This window comes from Lontra canadensis, unplaced genomic scaffold (assembly GCF_010015895.1).
Source record: "Lontra canadensis isolate GAN:19392208 unplaced genomic scaffold, GSC_riverotter_1.0 scaffold250, whole genome shotgun sequence".
Lineage (NCBI taxonomy): Eukaryota > Metazoa > Chordata > Mammalia > Carnivora > Mustelidae > Lontra > Lontra canadensis.
The window spans coordinates 264,174-284,758 of NW_022631244.1; the positions used below are offsets into that span (position 1 = coordinate 264,174).

General features: G+C 35.8%; 1 protein-coding gene and 1 pseudogene across 13 annotated transcripts in view; both read left to right on the plus strand.

Moving 5' to 3' along the window:
• Positions 1 to 20,585, plus strand: part of LOC116862506 (intraflagellar transport protein 80 homolog) — a 117,374-nt gene that overhangs the window by 74,057 nt on the left and 22,732 nt on the right. For all 13 annotated transcript variants that reach the window (XM_032849827.1, XM_032849833.1, XM_032849836.1 and 10 more), the window contains 3 exons: positions 4,304 to 4,422; positions 8,761 to 8,835; positions 11,455 to 11,618. In XM_032849827.1, coding sequence (XP_032705718.1) covers positions 4,304 to 4,422; positions 8,761 to 8,835; positions 11,455 to 11,618 — 358 coding nt within the window. The remainder of the gene's footprint in view (positions 1 to 4,303; positions 4,423 to 8,760; positions 8,836 to 11,454; positions 11,619 to 20,585) is intronic.
• Positions 2,324 to 2,777, plus strand: LOC116862510 (annotated as a pseudogene).

Genomic DNA, 20,585 nt, shown 5'->3' on the forward strand with positions numbered 1-20,585 from the left:
AGAGGAGGAAGCAGGCTCCCTGCTGAGCAGAGAGCCCGATGTGGGGCTCGATCCCAGGACCCTGGGATCATGACCTGAGCCGAAGGCAGAGGCTTTAACCCACTGAGCCACCCAGGCACCCCAGCTTTAAAATGTTTTTAAGAGAGGATGGTATTATGGGCTTTTAAAAAAGTTTGTAGATTTCTGGTTAAGATGGTATCATTAAGTTCACACTTGGGAGAGAGACTTACCTGTGACTCCAAAGAGATTAATAATATATGAAATACATGTATTTTTAAAAAGACTTATCTCAGGACACCTGGGTGGCTCAGTCAGTTAAGCCTCTACTTTTGACTCAGGTCATGATCCTAGGGCCCTGGGATCAAGTCCCGCATTGGGCTCCTTGCTTGGTGGGGAGCCTGCTTCTCCCTCTGCCTCTGCCTGCCTTTCCCCCTGCTTGTGCGTGCTCATGCTCCCTCTCTCTCTCTCTCTCTCTCTCTCTGGCAAATAAATAAGTAAAATCTTAAAAAATAAAATAAAAATAAAAAGACTTTTCTGGACTCAAAAACAAGGTAAACATCTCTGTGCAGCAGAAAGGGAACAAAAATGGAGACTGTGGAGTGAAGTCTCTGACCTGCTGGACTCCTGGTCCAGAAGCAGAGTGGGAAAGGCAGGGAGGAGAGTGGCTCTGCTAGCCAATGGAACTAAAAGTACTTGAAGTAACAAGTGGCCAGATTTAGGTCTCTTTAAAATCAGAGCATGGGGATCTGCAAGGTAGTTGTCTTCTCCCCTTCATGAAAGACCTCAAAAAGCCTTGGATTTAAAGAGAGACTTGCAGAGATGCCTCCTGCAGTCATGGCCTGCTTGGTTCTAGGGGATCCATTCTCTTAGCCCTGGGGTTGTGTAGTATGCAACCTGCAGTATACATCCATGGCTTTGCAGACACAACTCAGCCTTCTTACTGAAAGCCCTCTTCACATTTTTGTTTCAAGTCAAAATTGGCTGATTCCTGAGAGCAATGTTTCTTCTACAGACTTCTCAAGTAGAAGTGTTTTCCCTCTTTATGCCAGGTATTACTGGGTCTAGAGACGGAGTGGATGTCTTCCTTATCCTTCATTGCTGATTTCAGGCCACAATAATTTCTTCTTCCCTGAACAACATCAATCCTTTGAAGCACCTATGATCAGAGTACTCCCCCTTTTGCAGTCATTTCCCCTACTCACTGAAGAGTGAAGCAAATGTATCAGTGTCTTTTTCTTTAATATAGTCCAACATTGCTGTTTTGTAGTAAGACTTTTAAAAAGTGTCCAAAAGATTAAACTGTTTATTTTATCATAACCATAGTAGCATTTCACATTTCTCTAGTTGTTTCCTCAATATATCTTTCTATGATAACAGGTCCCACTTCTCCAGTTATTTTCTGAATACATACTTATATAGTTGGTTTGTTAATGTCAGGAAACAAAGTCTCACTTTGCATTTAGTTGATTTGTGTCTTCAGTCTTTTTAAATCTGAAACAATTTCTTCTCTTTCTTACTTGCTTAAGAAGCCAGGTGGTTTGTTCTGTTGAATTTTTCACATTTTCCCGTTTGCATTTCTATGGTGTGATTCCATTTAATGTGTTCATCTAACCCCTGTATTTCCTGTAAACTGGTTATTAGATTTAGAGCCCTGATAAGGATAAAGAACACTTTGTAATCAATGCTGTGGACTTCCTGTTACATCACATCAAGAGACAACATATGTCAGCTTAGCTCTCTTTTAGTGATGCTGTGGTTAATATGTTCAGGTATTGTAAGTCTTGATTCATCAATCATTTAAAAAAGTCTGAAGAGCTCTTTAGGCTTTTACTTTAATATTTTTAGCAGCCATTGATAATACTTGTCTAGAACCATATTTCACTGGGATTTGCAAAATGGTGATCTTGTAATCCTACCATTCCTAACACGTTTATTAGCTAAAGTTCTTCCGTGAGACACTGCCTTTTCAACCATTTGGTTACCCTGAGGTGAAATAGTTATGAAGTTATCTTCTGTATTTTCCAACTTTCAAATAATGAGTTGATTTCCCCATGAATGTTGTTGTTGATGATGATGTTGTCATTATAAACTTGCAGATTTTAACATTTTAGAGAACCGTTATTTAATGCTCAAATGGTCCCATCTTTGGCCTGTCTTACATTATATATATATATGCGTACATACATATATATTAAACTATACCCCAAAATACAGTTTAAAATAACAACATCAATTAATATGTTATGAATAGTGTTTTGGGTTTCTTGCTTTGTTTCTGTAACATAAACAAATCCATATATCACAGGTAGGGCCCATCCCCAACTCCTCAGAGCTCCTATTATTTATGTGCCTAGCAAGTGCCCCAGAAGCTGCCCCATCGCAGGGTGATGATGGACAGGAAGATGGCATCTGCTGGCAGGGTCATTCCAGTAGTCAAGCTACATACTCCATTAATATGGTACTCTGACAGAAGAGACAATCCTAAACCCAGTGTATCAGAAGTTTCAGATCAGCAGGACTACCATCCCACTCTTCTTCAATTTCACAGCATTCTAAAGGGAGTAAATCACCAGATTTGCATGCATCAGGGTCCACCAGACACTGCAGAAATAATGAAAATATTACCTCAGAAATACAGAAAGAAGCTTGTATCTCAAGAAGAAATTGAATTTATCCTACGTGGAGGTCCAGAATAATCACTAACAATATGGCTGCTGTTTGTCATCAGACAAAATAATGGTCTTTACAATAAAGGACTTCTAATGTGGCACATGAAAATTTATACAATAAACAACTTAAATAAATAGTGTGTAAAAAAATAAAATATTGGAAATTTAGATACTTACATCTCCCTGTGTAGGTATCCTGGTCAGCTTCTCCATAAGCTTACCTAATTGTTTATATACTGATTAAAGTATTCATTTAAGAAAAAAAAAACAAATCCATATATCTTCATATCCTTCCCTTCATGAGATGAAAGGTTTTATACTGTACACATTGTTTTGCATCTTGCATTTTTCACCTTACACTATATCCTGGAGATCACTCTATAGATCTTCTTTCTTTTTGGAGCTGTATAGCATTCCACTTTGCGAGTATGCCATAGTTTATTTGGTCTATCCCTTACTGATAGACATTTGGGCTGTTTCCAGTTTTTTGCTATTACCAATAGAGCTGTAGATAGTTACAGCATTTCATGTGCGTGTTATTTCATGATTTTGCTTATTTGTCTTTGCAATAGAATTCTAGAAGTAAGATTGCTGGGTCGAGGAATATATGTATGTGTAATTTTGCTATCTATCATGGTGGTAGTTTTGTGGGGATGGGAGTTGAAGAGCAGATAATAAAAATATAATATGCCTTATAGGTATAAGTGCTTTGAAGAAGTACTTAAAAGAAGTTTGACTTTATCTTTTAATCTTTTTTCCATACCATTTCTATAGTTGTCACATTTTATTTAGAAAGATGATAACATTTTGAGGGGAATTTTAAAAAATTCTAACTTCTAGATACAATTAATCTCTTTTTCTCTACTTTCACCTTTTACTACAATGTCCGACCCATTCTGGTATTGACAAGAGATTAGATAAATTTAGCTTGCTCGACGTTTTTCTTAATTTGTTGCAGATTGTCCATCAACTTCAAGGTTGTAAGCAGATACTGCCAAGGGTTAAAATCCTTGCAAACCATTTTTATAATGGTTTGACTATCATAAGTAAAATTTTTATTTGTTTGTTGGTACTTAGCTTCCTTATATATTATCTCTATGTTTTAACATATGGAAATACTTGTGCGCCTCTGTGCAACTTGACTTCTTCACTGTGCAGCTGTGCAGCTTTACTAATACCTACCACTCCATTTTGATTTTTTTAAATTATTATATCGCTTTTTGTAAGAACTTAAGTTTTAAAGTAAGACCTAGCCCTAAAAAGAGATATTCTTACTGTTTGGGTAGAAATCATATAGTCTCTTTCCAACTCCTATATGCCATATATATTATTTACTATATCTCAGTGTTACAGCATTTTTCACCTTATTTCCCCATTGCTACATTGACATTCAGATTGGCTTTCAGGTTAGAAATCTACATTTCTAAAGTTTTTTTATGTCTCTCTTTTGTTAGTTGACTTTTATACAAACCAAGTATGTTGTCTTATGGCTAGTTCCTACTGAACTCTTTTTTATATGATTAGGTAATCTAGAGTGCATTGAATTTTATGCTTCAAAATCTTGCTAACTTACCTAATTAAAATGCTGATGTATTTTAATGTTGTTTGTTGGTATTTCATTTTTCCTTGTTTAGGTTCGCAATGTTCTTAATGATGCAGTGGATTTACTGGAATTCCGTGATAGAGTCATTAAAGCATCTTTGAACTATGCACACTTAGTTGTTTCAACGTCTCTTCAATGTTATGTGTTCTCGTAAGCATCTTGCATTTCTTAAAAATTCAGAGTTTTGTCTGTGATGAGGAAATTTATTTTCAGCCTTTCCTATCAACATGGTTTGGTTCTAAATTTAATTTTCTTAAAACCTCGCTTATCCTCACTTACTCCCAATCAAGAAGTGATTTTAAAATGAGCTATAGCCAATGAAAATAAATCTAATAAGGGTGTGCATCAGAGGTTAATAATCATTTTTGTAATAGAAATACTTTCTCTGAGAGTGTTTACTCTTTCTTTACTCACAGTCTTAAGGAATTTAGTATAACTTGATTTCAGAGTCTGTAGGAACAGCTGATAATTGTTAGGAAAAGGACCCACCTAGCCACTGGAAGAGAGGGAACAGCTAACAGCCTGACAACGGCTAAAAGATGTTCAATAGAGACACAATGAGGTATTCAGGCTTAGTGTAATAGCCTAGGGTAATCATGGATGTTCATACTGAAGATACAGAGTTGCCCAGAGATGATGAAGGAAAATATATTCAATCTGCTTTTTAGAAAGCAGGGAATAATTTCAGTACACCCGAGAAACTTGTGCCTAAAACAAATATACTTGGTATTTTTCAAAATGTAACTCAGTATGTGCTGATGAATGTTGAACTAGCTTTCTGGAAATAAACAAACCTGATTTTTCAGTGTTTGCCTGTTTCTGTAATGTAAATACTTCTACCAAGGCTGATTTCAAGATACCAGTATGATGTCACTGAAAGCAGAATTGAAAAGAGATGCGCAGTAGCAAGCCATTATATAGAATTGCCACCATATAGATACAACAGATGTAAATAATCTCAAGTGCATAGATAATAGTAAAATGTAGTAAGATTATCTGGAAGTAATAGGTTTGGAGCACTTATCTTTGTTTTGAATATAATTTGCTTAGTTATAAGTTTATATAATTTAATTTTAAATAATAGCTCTGTTAAACAGTTGGTTTGCAGAATTCCTGAAAATATACCAGTTGGTACAAGCTGGCTCTAAGCATGCCCCCAGCTGACTTCTCAACTATCCAGGAAACTCAAGTCACCACTATGTTACTTTCCTGAGTTGTGAATAGTTAAGGATTGTTTTTTACATTCTGTGCTTATATTTATAACATCATGTGATTATAGTTTAATCATTGGATATAAAATTGAAGATAAGGACTATATATGTGTCTTATTCACAACTAGACACCCAGTATCCAGCACTGTACTGTGTTCACCATGTATAGGTACTTAATGAAAAAAAATTCTTGGATGAATAAATGAATCAAAAAACAAAGTATAGTGGTATCTTGGATTCCTAAGCCCAGTAGTACACAACACAAAGGTATCCAATATGATTAACAATAACACTTACTACAACTATATATTAAAAATTCTCACTCACTATATGTAAATCTGCTACTAATTAGAATCTGCAACTTAGGACAGCAGTCAAGAATTAAATGGAAGAAGCAGAGAAGAGGGGATAAAGAAACAGGTGGCTCAATTTAAGTTATAATATAACTTAATCTAATATAATTTAAATTAATATAAGAAAATTTTTTCTCATATGAATGAGAAGGAGCAACAATAAGACTCGGGAAAGTCAAGAAAGATACTAAGTTAAATAGTTGCTATATAGGGGAGAGACTATAGAATGTGAAGAAATTTCACAATCACTTAGTGCACATAGTCATTTGAATAATTAATTTTCATGGAGTTGAGGAAAAATAGAGAAGATCTCTTCAATTTAGGGTTTGTTTGAAGAAAGGTAGGGTTCTTAACTACCCCAAATGATGGGTTTATTCTGCTAGCTTTAGTGGCAATGATGTAATGTTTGAATCCATAGGATTAGTATCATGTGTTACTTGTATTAGAAAAACTGCTTTTTAAAATACTTAAGAAAAGTTTGGCAGTTATGATTTAATTTTTTTATCACCCTACTTTTCATATATTAGTTAATATGTGGCAAAATATAAGACTGCTTTTCTTCTTTTCTGACTTAGACATGCCTTCCCTCTCTTGTCAAGACATTTACTAAGGTACAAAATTATTTATTAAAGTGAAATACCAGGTAGTGGGAATGAGGTAGTGCTGAGACCTATCATCACCAAAATATATTTCATTAAATTAAAAAAACTGCTAGCATTTTTATTTTATTTATGTATTAAAGATTTTATTTTTAAGTAAACTCTAAACCCAATGTGGGGTTCAGCCTCACAACTCTGAGATCAAGAATCATATCCTCTACTGACTGAGCCAGCCAGGGGCCCCAGAACACCTACTAGTATTTTAAATAACAACTATTGTTTATTGAGCACTATTATACTGTCTTTATGGTCATGGTCTAATTTACCCTGTGTGTTGAATATTATTATTATTTCCGTTTTACAAGATGAAGAAACTAACGGATATACAGAGTATTTAAGTAACTGACCTTAGGTCAAATTACTAAACTTCCTTACTAAAGGAAGAGCTGGGGTTTGACCCCCAGTTCTTGATAACTGTTACCCCTTTTTAGTAATAAAAATGTAATTTTTAAAACAAGCATGTAAGCAATATAGTGGTTTATATGAAAAGAAGTTCCAGAAAAAGTAAATAATACATAAGTGTTCTATGTTAAATTTTCATTTGATTTTTCAAATAATTTTTTAGAATTTAGAATTCAAATAATTTTTAGAAAATTGCTCCTATTCATCAGTGTGGCTTAGGGCAGACGTATATATCCCAGTTGTCATAAATACCAGATATTTTGCAGGGGGACTTTAAAAAACCTCACAATCAGGCACCTGGGTGGCTCAATTAGTTAAGCAGCTGCCTTCGACTCAGGTCATTATCCCAGGGCCCTGGGATGGAGCCCTGCATCAATGGAGAGCCTGCATCTCCCTCTCCCTCTGCCTGCCACTTTGCCTTCTTGTGCTCTCTACCTCTCTGTCAAATAAATAAATAAAATCTTAAAAAAAAAAACAAAAAACAAAACAAACAGGGGCGCCTGGGTGGCTCAGTGGGTTAAAGCCTCTGCCTTCAGCTCAGGTCATGATCCCAGGGTCCTGGGATCGAGCCCCACGTCGGGCTCTCTGCTCCGTGGGGAGCCTGCTTCCTCCCCTCTCTCTGCCTACCTCTCTGCCTGCTTGTGATTTCTCTCTCTCTGTCAAATAAATAATAATAGTAAAAAAAACCTCACAATCACTATTATCAAAGACTGAAGGTTAATTCTAATGACTACATAAATGAAACATGCTATGGTATCTTTTCTAAAGTACAAAGCACATATCTTTATCATACCTGTGAACACCAGGCTTACTAATTATTTGTAGTTTATTCATTGTTTTGCTTTGTGCATGCATTTACTTATTGAAATGCATTTACTTACTGGCATTAGCCAGTATTAATTTCCCATCAGTGTGCCTACTTACTGCAGCCTTCCCCTTCCCACACTTTCTGGATCTGAATATGAGGTTTAATCTGATTTAAAGAATTGGCTTCATGAAAATAATTGAGAGGAATTCAGAATATATAAGAGTAATAAAACATTTTAAATGTGAAATTTTGATGACTTGGGGTGGTTTTCAGTTTGTAAATGTTCTCTCCCTCTTGCCTATCTTTGAATCCTATTACACTGTAGAAACCAAAGGAGTTATTTGTTCATTTATTTATCCATTCATTCAATAAGCATGGTTATAACTTACATTTATACAGTATTTTAGTTTACAGAATGCTTCACAGAAATCTTCATTTGGACCAACAGTAACATTGGGAGACCTGCAGGAAAAATGCTCATATTCATTATTGTTATTATAGTTTCTGTTTGTCCAAGATCTACTATATAACAGGCAGTTAGCTAGGCACTTTAGGTGAGTCACCATTATCTTCATTTTACAAATAAGGAAACTGATTCTTAGGAGATTAATCTTATTAAGATCATATAGCCGACAGGTGGTGCAACCAGATCGCTAATCCTGATCTGGCTAGCCAAAAATGTGTCCTTTCTTCCCGGAGCCATACCATTACTGTTTATCAGATGAGAAACGTAAGATGACTTGCCCAAATCACAGAGCTAATAAATGACAGAATATGTACTTAGGATTCCTCAATTCACATATTGTGATACCTAGAATAAACATTTGTTGAACATTTACTATTGAATACTTATTACTTACCCAGAGTTTGATTTCTAGTCAGGGATACAGACATGTAAGTGAATGATATCAGAACAATGTGCCTAGTGCTATAATAGAAATATATACAGTTATGGTGAAACTGATAATACTTTTTAAAGTGAATACTTATCTATTTATTAAAGAGTATTTGGTTTTTTAAAAAGTTAATAAATATCTATTTTATTTATCTTTTAGTACGAAGAACTGGAATACGCCACTTATATTTGATCTTAAAGAAGGAACTGTTAGTTTAATTCTGCAGGCAGAAAGGTATTTGTTTATCATGTTTGACTCTTGAATATGGGGTTAAAATATTTCAGATTGCAGTAAAGTACTCTTTAAAGCATGCACTTACAGAATGGTATATTAGTCATTTGGGATCAATCTGTTTTTATTTATTTTAAAGGAAAAGAGTAGGAATAAACTATTAGGTCAGTGGTTCTGAAACTTGTTGGTCTCAGAATTTCTCTACCTTTTTTTTTTTTTTTTTTTTTTTTTTTTTTTTTAAAGTGTAGAGCCCAGTGTGGAGCTTGAACTCATGAGCCTTAGATCAAGACCTGAGCTGAGATCCAGATTCAGAAGTTTAACTGACTGAGCCACCCAGGCACCCCTCTCTACACTCTTAAAAAACATTCTTGGAGGTTATATATAGGTTATATGTCTCATCATTTACTATACTAAAAATTTACATTGAGAAATATAAAAGGAATTAATTTATTAAGAATGATGAGACTAAATTTATTACAAGTAAATATCAAAGTAGTGATGTGAGAGAATGAGAGGGAAACGGGTGAGTTGGGGCACCTAGGTGGCTCAGTTGGTTAAACTTCTGACTTCAGCTCACGTCATGATCTCAGGGTCCTGGGACCAAGCCCCAAGTTGAGCTCTGCACTCAGTGGGGAGTCTGCTTTTCCCTCTCCTTCTGTCCCTTCCCCCTCTTATGTCCCCTTCTCTCTCTTTCTCAAATAAATAAATAAAATCTTTTTAAAAAATAAAGAAAGAAAGAAATGGGGGAATTACTATAAGGTCGTTTTGACCTCAGGACCCTTATTTTTTATAATGTTCAGTTCTTTTGGTTTTAAATATTTGAAACACATTGATTTTATGAGCCACTACATGACTGTGATCTGAAGTTTGAAAAATAATATTCTTTACCACACCTTTGGTGTATGCAGGACCGTGAAACTCCAGGCCAACAAACTGGAGTAAATTGGGAATAGCTATTCCTCAAGAACCCACACTTTTCCATGAAAACTATCATCAATCAGTCTATCGAGTACAGTGATATCCAATTGAATCAAAGGTCAGTCTTAGGAAGCTACAACCCAACAAAACCAGAAATAAAGTTTGAAAATAGAATCAGCAATTGCCTAAAATAGCTACCCATGAAATCTTTGCACTAAAACCATATATTTTATTCCTCATTCCTTTACTCACACCTAGGCAATCTCTTAATAGTGTTGTTACCAGGTTTTCTAACCCCCAGCTTTTATAAATAGCAAACAAGAAGAGGAATGCTGGTGGGCTGTGAGAGGCTGGCACAAGGATAAGAAAAGTGACTGCCTGGTAAGGCAGCATAGAGAAAACAAAAAGCACAGAACTGTATCGCTGAATAGCTTAATTATTCTGATGCACCAAGAGATTCTCATGAGTACCAAAGCTGTCAGTTAAACAGTTACTGAAGCTGATCATCACATTGATGACCTTGAGTGGTTGAAAAATTGTGTCAAATTTTGTCTCATCTGTTTAGTGAAAGTGAAATATATTATCTTGTAATATCATACATTTTTAATACAAAAAGACCTCTTTTCCACTTAAAAGATAAGGTGTCAGCTATCTAAAAAACCATATTTCTGAAATTCTTTTTACTTGAACAGTGCCAAATAAATTTTATTTATACATTACTTATTAGTGTATTGAATATGCTCTTAGTAAAGGCATATGTTAATGGCATAACTGATTAGGCAATTAAAGAATAATTTACTTACTGCCTAATATTTGTTCTATTTCTACATTTAGAAATGTTTGCCCTTTGAAACACAGTGTTACTCACAAGAAGGTTAAAAGCTTACACGATGTCTTGTTCAGGAGAGAAAAAAGTTTTTAATATTGAAACAAAGTAAAAATATATACTAATATGATGTGTCACTTTGTCAACATTAGCAAATATTGTTTTCATACATTAATGTGTAAGGACCAAACCCTTCAATTAAACTACATACCAGTACTCAAGTATTAGTTTAATTAAAATGTATGTATTCGTTTCCAAGGCAAGAAAGAACACTTAGCAATTCCTAAATCAATAAATAGTTCTGATCAAGGGTCTTACAGTTTTGAACATAAGATTTTAAAAAGTAATACTGCGTTCAGCATCGAGGAATCAGGCACTCCAATATGGCAGTAATATGAGTGTAAATTACTAAAACCTTTTAAAGGGCAGTTTAAAAATACATATTAAAATTTTATAAGTATATGCCCTTTGAGCCAATTATTATATTTCTAGAAGTTATACTAAGGAAATAAGTAAGGTAGACATACGGAGATATGTATATACATTCTTTAAAACATGTGTATAGACATTCTATAAAACTGTTTATAGATATTCTTTAAAACAATGAATAATTTGAAATAAATGTCCATCAGGAATGAGTTAATAAAATAAAATTATAATATATCTATACTTTGTCCTAAATTATCTCTATAGAGAGAGGATTGCTAGAGATCTTTTGCTTTTGCTTTATTGTTTGAATTGTTTTTTGCAATGCCATAAATTTTCAAAGGAAAAAAAATTAGATTTTTCCAAAGAATAGACTTTTCTCCAGTATAAAAATGAAAATATAGTAAGCTTCTATTTGAGAATGTATTTTTATTCTTTTTTTTTTTTTTTAGACATTTTCTTCTTGTAGATGGTGGTGGTATCTATTTATATTCTTATGAAGGCCGCTTCATTTCTTCTCCAAAATTTCCTGGAATGAGAACAGATATTCTGAATGCACAGACTGTGTCTCTGAGTAATGATACCATTGCAATAAAAGACAAAGCTGATGAAAAAAGTAAGTGCATTTTTATAATTTTCCATGAAATTTGTTAACAGTGTAATTTCCTCAAATTAGCTTTCATTTTCTCATCTACTAATATGTTAACTTTATATGAAAGAATTATGAGCTTCCTAATTCGTCCTAAGTGTGAATTAATTAAAGAACTAGAGTCATATTATACCCAATTGATTGATAGTATTGTGACGACATCAAAGCTTATTGGTAAAGAATAAATCCTTATATATTTAGTAGCTGTTCGTAGAGAGATTGAGTTCAAATTTGTGAGTCCTAAAAATGTTTGTTAATTTTTAAATTTAGTGATTTTTTAAAAATGTTCCCTTTTTCTTCATTAGGTATCATAGTAAATACTGTGCTTCATTGTACTGTGTATTTTACTTATATATACTTATATTTTTAGAAATATTTTTATATTTTAAATTACTGAATTAGAAGACAGTTATGAATAATTTAAAATTTTCATATAAAAATGAAGACTACATATTTGTAAATTGATATAAGTATGTAAGGTGTTTTGGAATTCCATCATACAGAGACACCATTTTATTGGGGCATTGCTATATCACAGCAACAATCATCCAATACCAAGTACTTGCCACATACCAAGTATTTTCCTAGAAGTTGAGGATACAACAGTGAATAAGACACACAAATGAACATACAAATATATAATAGGTTGTCAGCTAATGATATGTGTTGTGCAGAAAATGCAGGATGAGGGAGTAGAGTATGCTGGAGGTGGGACAGGACAGGGGAATGACTCTAGGACAAGTAAGTCCAAGGGTTCTGAGATGGGAATAACTGGCATGTAAAAGGAACTGCCAGAAGTCCATGAGGCTAGGTCAAGGTAGAGTGTGGGAGGAGAGGACAGAGAAAGATCATGTAAAAGTTTGGCCATGGTAAGGATGTTGGCATGAGAGAGACAGAAAGAGGAGGAAAGCATAGTATCCTACATTTTTATCCTGGATGAATAAGATGGAAGATGGGGAAGGAGGAAGGTTAGAGGAAGTCCACATACGGAGTTCTATTTTGGTCATGGTAAGTTTAAATGCTTCTTGCACATTCAAGCAGGAATGGAGAGTAAACAATAGGATAGACAAGGCCAGGGCTCAGGAGAGAGTTGAAGACTAGAAATATAAATTGGGAGTCACTGGTGTACAGATGCTGCCATGGCACTGAATAAAATCGTCTAGGAAATGAATATAGGCAGAGAAAAGGACCAAAGCCTGAGCGCATCAATATTTAGAGATGGGTGAGAAGAAGTAGAGCCAATGAGATAAAAGAGAGAGTGAGTTATCCCTAAATCTTAGTGGAAAAATATTAAATAATTATTTTTCCCTATTGATACATATTGCTAAACATTTGTTTATCACTGTGATGTGTTATTAAAAGAAAAAAAAAAACTGACCTGAAGGTTAATTTTGTTAGTCCATGCTATGAAAGACCTAATTCAGGAGCTACTGTCCCGCTGTTTAATTTTCAGTATTTTCAGGTAACATCATGTCTCATGCTGGTAGAAATATAATCCTCCTAAATAGAGCTTTTATCTCTTCATGCCTTAGACCTTCTCTGACAGAGGACATTTGTTGATTGCTTTGTTTTCTGAAGGATTTCCTTTCTGGCTAAAAAAGAGAATCAAATAAGATACTATCTAGTTAGCAGAAGGATTTAAGATGGCTAAGTAATTGTTGATAATAATAATTTGGAAGTCAGAGTTTTGTCTTCAGTAAACTTAAATTTAAAAATCCTAGTGATCATCATGAGTTAGTTGTCTTTACTTCTCTTGTTCAACACCACAGATTTCAGAGAGAGGCTATAATAAAGTATATGTTTCCTACTAAATATACCTTATTCTGAATTATTCTATATTTAATTCACATCTGAAACATTATTTTTTAATTCTTTGATAATTCATAGAATTTTAGAGCTAGAAAGAATTATCAACATTTTCAGAAAGAAGGGTTTATCTGCCAATAAATTATCTGTTTTACTTTAATTTTGATTGTTGAAGATGATCATGCAATTCTGTTTTGCTGTAAACAGAAAATCAAAAAGACCTGAATAAAATTATTGTTGTCAACTGATATAAAATGAGCAGGAACATATTTTTCATATGTTCCTTTTAAAAGAAACTAGTATTCATTGATGGCTAAATAGAGGTGTATGCTAACAGTAGAAAACAAATTGAAGTACATAGAATCATTAACTTATGAAATGTTCCTTCAAGTGGGGGGACCATTCCATATGAAACCAGTGGTTCCTTCCTAATTTGGGAGCTCCTTTATAAGTAGGATTCTTGCACTGAGTACAGTATTCTACCACTTTGGGTGACCAATTAAGAATAGAGGTACTAGTGCTTTTGGCTTCCTTCTCCTTAAACACTTGCACAGATACGCTATGATATTAGTGTGGGTGGCTATTTGGAACAAATATCTGGGTATGGGGAGAGAAGTTAGAGAGCAGTTTCTTATGTTTAGAAGCAGCTCTTTCAGGCTGGCAGCTCCTTGGTTGTTCTTTCTACCAGTTTTTGCCACATACCAGCACTAAAATACAGATCCAAGCCTCCCATAGTTCATGGCCACTTACAGTTAGTTAAAGAAGAAGTAGACAAATCTATCCCTATACCTCCATCTCTTTATAATATGTGCAGTCGGCAAAAGGATGGAATGCTTTTATCTTTAAAAAAGCTTCTGGTTTGGGGGCTCCTGTGGCTCAGTTGCTTAAGCGTCTGACTCTTGATTTCAGTTCAGGTCATGATCTCAGGGTTTTCAGATTGAGCCCTGCCTCAGGCTCCGTGCTCAGCACGAAGTCTGCTTGAGATTCTCTCTCACTCCCTCGGCCCCCTCCACACTCAGTGTATTCTCTCTCTAAAATAAGTAATGTTAGCCAGTGTTTTTTTCCTATGTGGCCTTTATTATGTTGAGTTATTTTCCTTCTAAACTTACTTCATTGAGAGCTTATTATGAATGGATGTTGTAGTTTGTCAAATGCTTTTTCTGCATCTATTGAAATGATCATAGAGTTTTTATTCTCTCTCTTGTTAATGTGGTTTCCATCGATTGATTTGCAAATATTGAGCCACCCTGACATCCCTGGAATACATCCCACTTGATTGTGGTGAATAATTTTTTTAATGTATTGTTGGATTCAGTTTGCCAATATTTTGTTGAGGAATTTTGCATCTATGTTCATCAGAGATATTGGCCTGTACTCTTTTTTTGGTAGTGTCTTTGTTTGTTTTTGGTATCAAGATAATGCTGAACTCATAGAGTCAATTTGGAATCTTTTCTTCCTCTTCTATTTTTTATTAATTGTTCGAGAAGAATAGGTATTAACAACCTTTAAGTGTTTGGTAGAATTTACCTGTGAAGCCATCTGGTCCTGGACTTTTGGTTTGGGGGAGTTTTTTGATTACTGATTCAAGTTCATGGCTATTAATCAGTTTATTCAAGTTTTCTCTTTCTTCCAGCTTTAGTTTTGGGAGGTTATATGTTTCTAGGAATTGATCCTCTCTTCTAGGTTGTTCAATCTTTGACATATAATTTTTCATAATATTCTCTAATAATCTTTGTATTTCTGTAGTGTCACTTGTTATTTCTCTTTCATTTCTGATTTATTTCAATCTTCTCTCTCTTTCTTTCTTTCTTTTTTTTTTTTTTTAAATGAGTCTGACTAAAGGTTTATCAATTTTGTTGATCTTTTCAAAGAACCAGTTCCTGGTTTCATTGGTCTGTTCTATTGGTTTTTTTTGTTTTTTTTTTTTTTAGACTTGATTTCATATATTTATTCTCTAATCTTTATTATTTCTTTCCTTCTACAGGCTTTGGGCTTTGCTCATTTATTTTTTTCCTAGCTCCTTTCTATGTCAGGTTAGGTTGTTTGAGATTTTTCTTGCTTCTTGAGGTAGGCCTATACTGTTATAATCTTACCCCTTAGGACAGTTTTTGTTGCATCCCAAAGATTTTGACCATTGTATTTTCATTTGTCTCTATGTATTTTTTTATTTTCTCTTTGACTTCTTAGTTGACTCATTCATTATTTAGTCACATGCTATTTAACCTCCATTTCTTTGTGTTCTTTCCAGATTTTTTTTTCTGATTAATTTCTAGTTTTATATCATTGTCATTGGAAAAGATGCATGATATGATTTCAGTCCTGTTTAATTTGTTGAGACTTGTTTTATGGCTTAACATATGATCTATTCTGGAGAATGTTCCATGAACACTTGAAAAGAATGTGTATTCTGCTGTTTTTTTGGATGGAAATCTTCTGAATATATTTGTTACATTCATCAGGTTCAATATGTTGTTCAAAGCTACTGTTACCTTGTTGATTTTCTATCTGGATGATCTATCCATTAATGTAAGTGAGGTGTTAAAGTCCCCCACTATTATTGTATTACTATCAATTTTTTCCTTTGTGTCTATTAATAGCTGCTTTATGTATTTGAGTGCTCCCAGGTTAGGTGCATAAATATTTACAATTTTTTAAAATATTTACAATTGTTATATCTTCTTGTTGGATTGTTCCCTTATCATTATGTAATAATGTACATATGTAGCATAATGTAGTAATATATGTAGTAATGTCTCTTTGTCTCTTGTTACAGTCTTTTTTAAAACTTTATTTTGTTTGATATAAGTGTTGCTACCCCAGCTTTCTTTTCACTTCCTTTTTCATCATAAATTTTTTTTCCATCTCTTCACTTTCAATGTGCATGTGTCTTTAGGTCTGAAATGAGTGTCTGTTGGCTTCGCCTTTCTATTTATTTCATTTTTTTTTAATTTTTAAAGGTTTATTAATTTTTTTTAAGGGAGAGAGAACACAAGTTGGAGGGGCAGAGGGAGAAGGAGAGAGAATCCCAAGCAGACCCTACACTGAGTGCAGAGACCAAAGCAGGGCTCGATCTCATGAACCATGAGAGCAGGACCTGTGCCAAAACTAAGAGTCAGATGCTTAATCACCTGCACCACCCAGGTGCTCCTTGGCTTCACCTTTTTAGGTATCTGGTATACTTGAGCTAAGAAATAATATCAGTTTTAAAGTTTTTATTTATTTCTTCGAAACTAAATATAACACTGTATGCTAACTATACTTGAAAAACAAATAATATCAGCTTTTGCTTGGAGACTCTTCTGAAGCATTAATGAAATACTGGTTTTCCTCCATTGCATACCCATTTAGTCATTCTTTTATTCTCAGGTACTATTTCTCCTTCTCTCCATTTGTAAAGAACTAGTGGGCTGTCTCTACTACTGGGCAGGATAGCTGCATTCACATTTAACCTTATATTTACCAGCTGGAGTGGGAGCACAACCCATTCCATCAGGTCCTCGGAAATTCTGACCTCAAAGTTGAAAGTACAGATAGTTTCTTGCCTAGGAATCATCTCTGCTTCTGATAATTGTAGTTGTAACCTTGGTCCTGAGACCATTGTATCTAATAAAAAGAAGAAATTTGAGGTGATATGGGAAAGAAAGGAAAAAGTATAGCCATCATACCAGCATTCTCCTTTTGTGGGAATAACTGCATAGTCATGCTAGCATCTTCCTCACCCCCTATTCCTTATTTCCTCTGAAACTGCAGAGGAATTTATCTAGTGTGAACACACCCTTTGCTCCCTTCATGTTGAGTGTCAGTACCCACTCATGAAGTCTTGTAAGCTAGTTCTTCATGCCTATATTACTTTTCTCCCCATTTTAAATAACCATTGTTTTCATTGCCCATTCTAATTCTTTACCACACTATTACTCTCAGAAAGGATCTCTCTGCCCATTGTTGGGCATGATGGGTTGTAAAGTATGTTCCTTGGTCTGAAGAAATGTGACTCAGTGGTCCAGATCAGCGCAATACCTTCTACTCCGGTTCTTCTATAGTACTCTGAACCTTTGCCTCTACCATCGGGTAAGCAAAGCTCAGCCAAGAGTCAATGTCCATTTCTGTCAGGACCTACTTGTAGCCCCCAGTGCTCCAGGCATCAGTCAGACTTGCTGTTGTGCACCAGGACTCCCTGCAGAGCATCTTCCCCATAGCCATCTGCAGTCCCTAAATCTCTCTTGTTGGCAGACAGAACAGTTCCTGTTGGCATTTTGTGCCTCCACGGATGCAAAAGGAATATGTCTAGAGTCAACCCCTCTCTGCATTGTTTGAGTCCACTCACTTGATTAACCCCGTGGCTACCTCAAGTGGCACACCTGGGTGTCTGCTCACCATTTGTAAACATCTTCTGATGCTGAAAAGGGGTTCTTCTGATGGGCATTGATATGGCCTGTTTGAATGTACCCTTCAGATTTCCACAGTGATTTCCATATGGCCATGCCTCGGAAGAGCACCCCGTTCGTAGTCCAGTCTTCCACTGCCCATCCACCACACCGTATGGCCAGGCCATTCCAGTGCCTGTGAGTAGGTCAAAATCCAGACATAACGGTAAACAGCGTGCAGTGCAGCTTGCTGAGCCAATTTGTTTTTACCTTTTTCGATCCGAGTGGTGGCCTTCCAAACCGAGTGTCTTGTGTTCACGTTGGAACTGCCGTCCATAAGCCAAGCAGCTGTTTATTGGTCTGGTGAGAGCTGTTAACAGGCTCTGTGCGAGTGATGCTAGAATCCTGCAGGTCCTCACGTGGTTCCAGAGTCAATCCTGGGGAAGACAGGCTACCTGCTCATGAACATGCTCTGGAACTCTATGCGTTGCCCTGATGGTGTGTTCCTGCTCAGACCATTTCTGTTCTATGACAGAATCTCCTGGGCGCTGCCTTCCTCTTAGAGCATTTCTCTGACATCACCCAAGATATCCTTATTTTATGGTTTTCAGTCAGAGGCAATTTCAATTAGTGTCTGGTAGCAAGCTAGTCATTGCCCCTCCAAATGGAAATTGTCTTGTATAGAGTTCCAGTAGCTATCACTGGGAAGTGCTCCCACACCCCCCAGTCTACGCTCCACAGAGACTGCTGTACAGAGAATGTATCTTTATTAGCACTCCAGCTTCTTTTTGGTACCATTTGGTATAAGGCCTCTATGTTCAGGCAGTCTCATTGGTTCCCATTTTGTATGTCTAGTTAATATTGTTGGAGAGGTGGATTTTTCATGCCTTTTGTTTTACAATATTTGATAGGGGAAACATTCCCCAGCTAGGCACAATATCTATCCTTATAGTACATACAGGTAAAAGAGACACAACTGCTTCATATGAAGCTTCTTCAAGTGTACTTTCATTTAAATGTTCATCTTAATCCCATTAGTTCTTGTATTCTCTTATCTCTCAATCTAATTGACCACCAGTAGGACTTTGCCAACAGGTTTTTGTTTTACAGCACTTGGTAGTGGAAGGATTCCTCAGTCAGACATAATATCCAATCCCATTAAGCATTCAAGTAAAGGAGACACAGCCTTTTCACATGAAGCCCATTTAAACACTCCAATTTTCATCCAAGCTTCACTTTACTCATGTTAACCCTTGCTTTTCTCTGTTCTCCCAATTTAATTTTACTCCTCACTAGAACTTCACCAGTGGGTTTTGGTACCACAGTGCATGGGACTCTCATAACAAGAGGTCCTAGAAACTTCTCTCTTCTGCTCCCTGGCCATTTTACATACTCCTGTGCATAAGGCCTTGTGTCCCCAGTAGAGTGTTGAGCCAAGAAACCCTTTCATCAATCCATCTCTTAATTAAATTGGGGAACCATAGCCCCAGGCAATTGGAGGTGAGGTTTCTTTTTGCTCTCTTGCCATATAGCTTTCCAAATTCCTCCAAACTAGGATGAATAGAGCAGATTTGTTTAAAGGCCTTCAATGTTAGGTGACCAGCAGTGATTTCCCATTGGTTCATCCAACCTCTGTGTTTTGTTTTGTTTTGTTTACCCCATCAATGTTTGCTTTATTCATCCCGTTTCTTAGATTTTCACCTAGCTGGGATGAGGCCCTTGATGCTCCTCTCTGTCTATCTCTAATCATTTTAGCCTTTTTCATGATTTTTTTTAGCATAACTTTTTCCTTGGGAAGTCTTAAGGATGGTCACTATACCTCAGGCTAACCAGAATCAGGATTTTCTCCAACATACTCTTTCAGTGGGAGCCTTGGAACCAGAAGCTGTAATTGAGACTGTCCAGAATCTATATTTGGCCTATCTCTTACTTTCATTTTATCTGTTACAGATTATAATAACCATGGGATTGTATATTTTCTCTTTTTCATATTATTTTGCATTTTCTTATGCATTTAGTGAGCCAGCTTCCCAGGAGATGGCTCCATCATCTCAAAATTCCATAGGTAACTTTTACCTCTCACAGCTAATTGCAGCTTAGCTGCTGTTTCACACCATGGGTGATCCTGCTGCCTTTAAGAGACAGAGGTTCCTCATCCCTTGTTCTTTCATCCTTTCTCTTCCCAGACCGCATTTTTCAGTGAGTTAGGGTTGTTGCAGTGATTCTCACCCTTCCTGACACCTACTATTCCATTTTTACCTTAACTGGTATATTGCAGTCATTTCTAATACTAACAACCTGGAGTTAGGACAGACCCCAGGGCTTAAAGGCAAAGTTCTCCTCAAGACTTCCCTCACTTCAGACACTAGCCACAAGCTTCAGGGAGCCCCAGACCAACCTATTTTGCTGACTGACTGGCTACAAATTCAGGGACTCCGGTGGTCCCCTCAAGTTGGATAATTTGCTAAAAATGACTCACAGATCTCAGGAAGATGCTCTACTTAGAATTATAGTTTTATTATAAAGGATACACATAGGGCGAGGCCTGGGAAGGAACACAGAACTTTTATGCCTTCTCATGAAATCAGGGCACATCACCCTCCCAGTATATCAGTATGTTCACCAATGAGGAAGCAACCCTGAGTTTTTATGGGATTTTTATTACATGGGCATGATTAATTAAATTATTGGCCACATGATTGAACTCAATATCCAATCCCCCAATCTCCCTATCTCCAGAGGTCAGAGAACTGAATATGCTTAG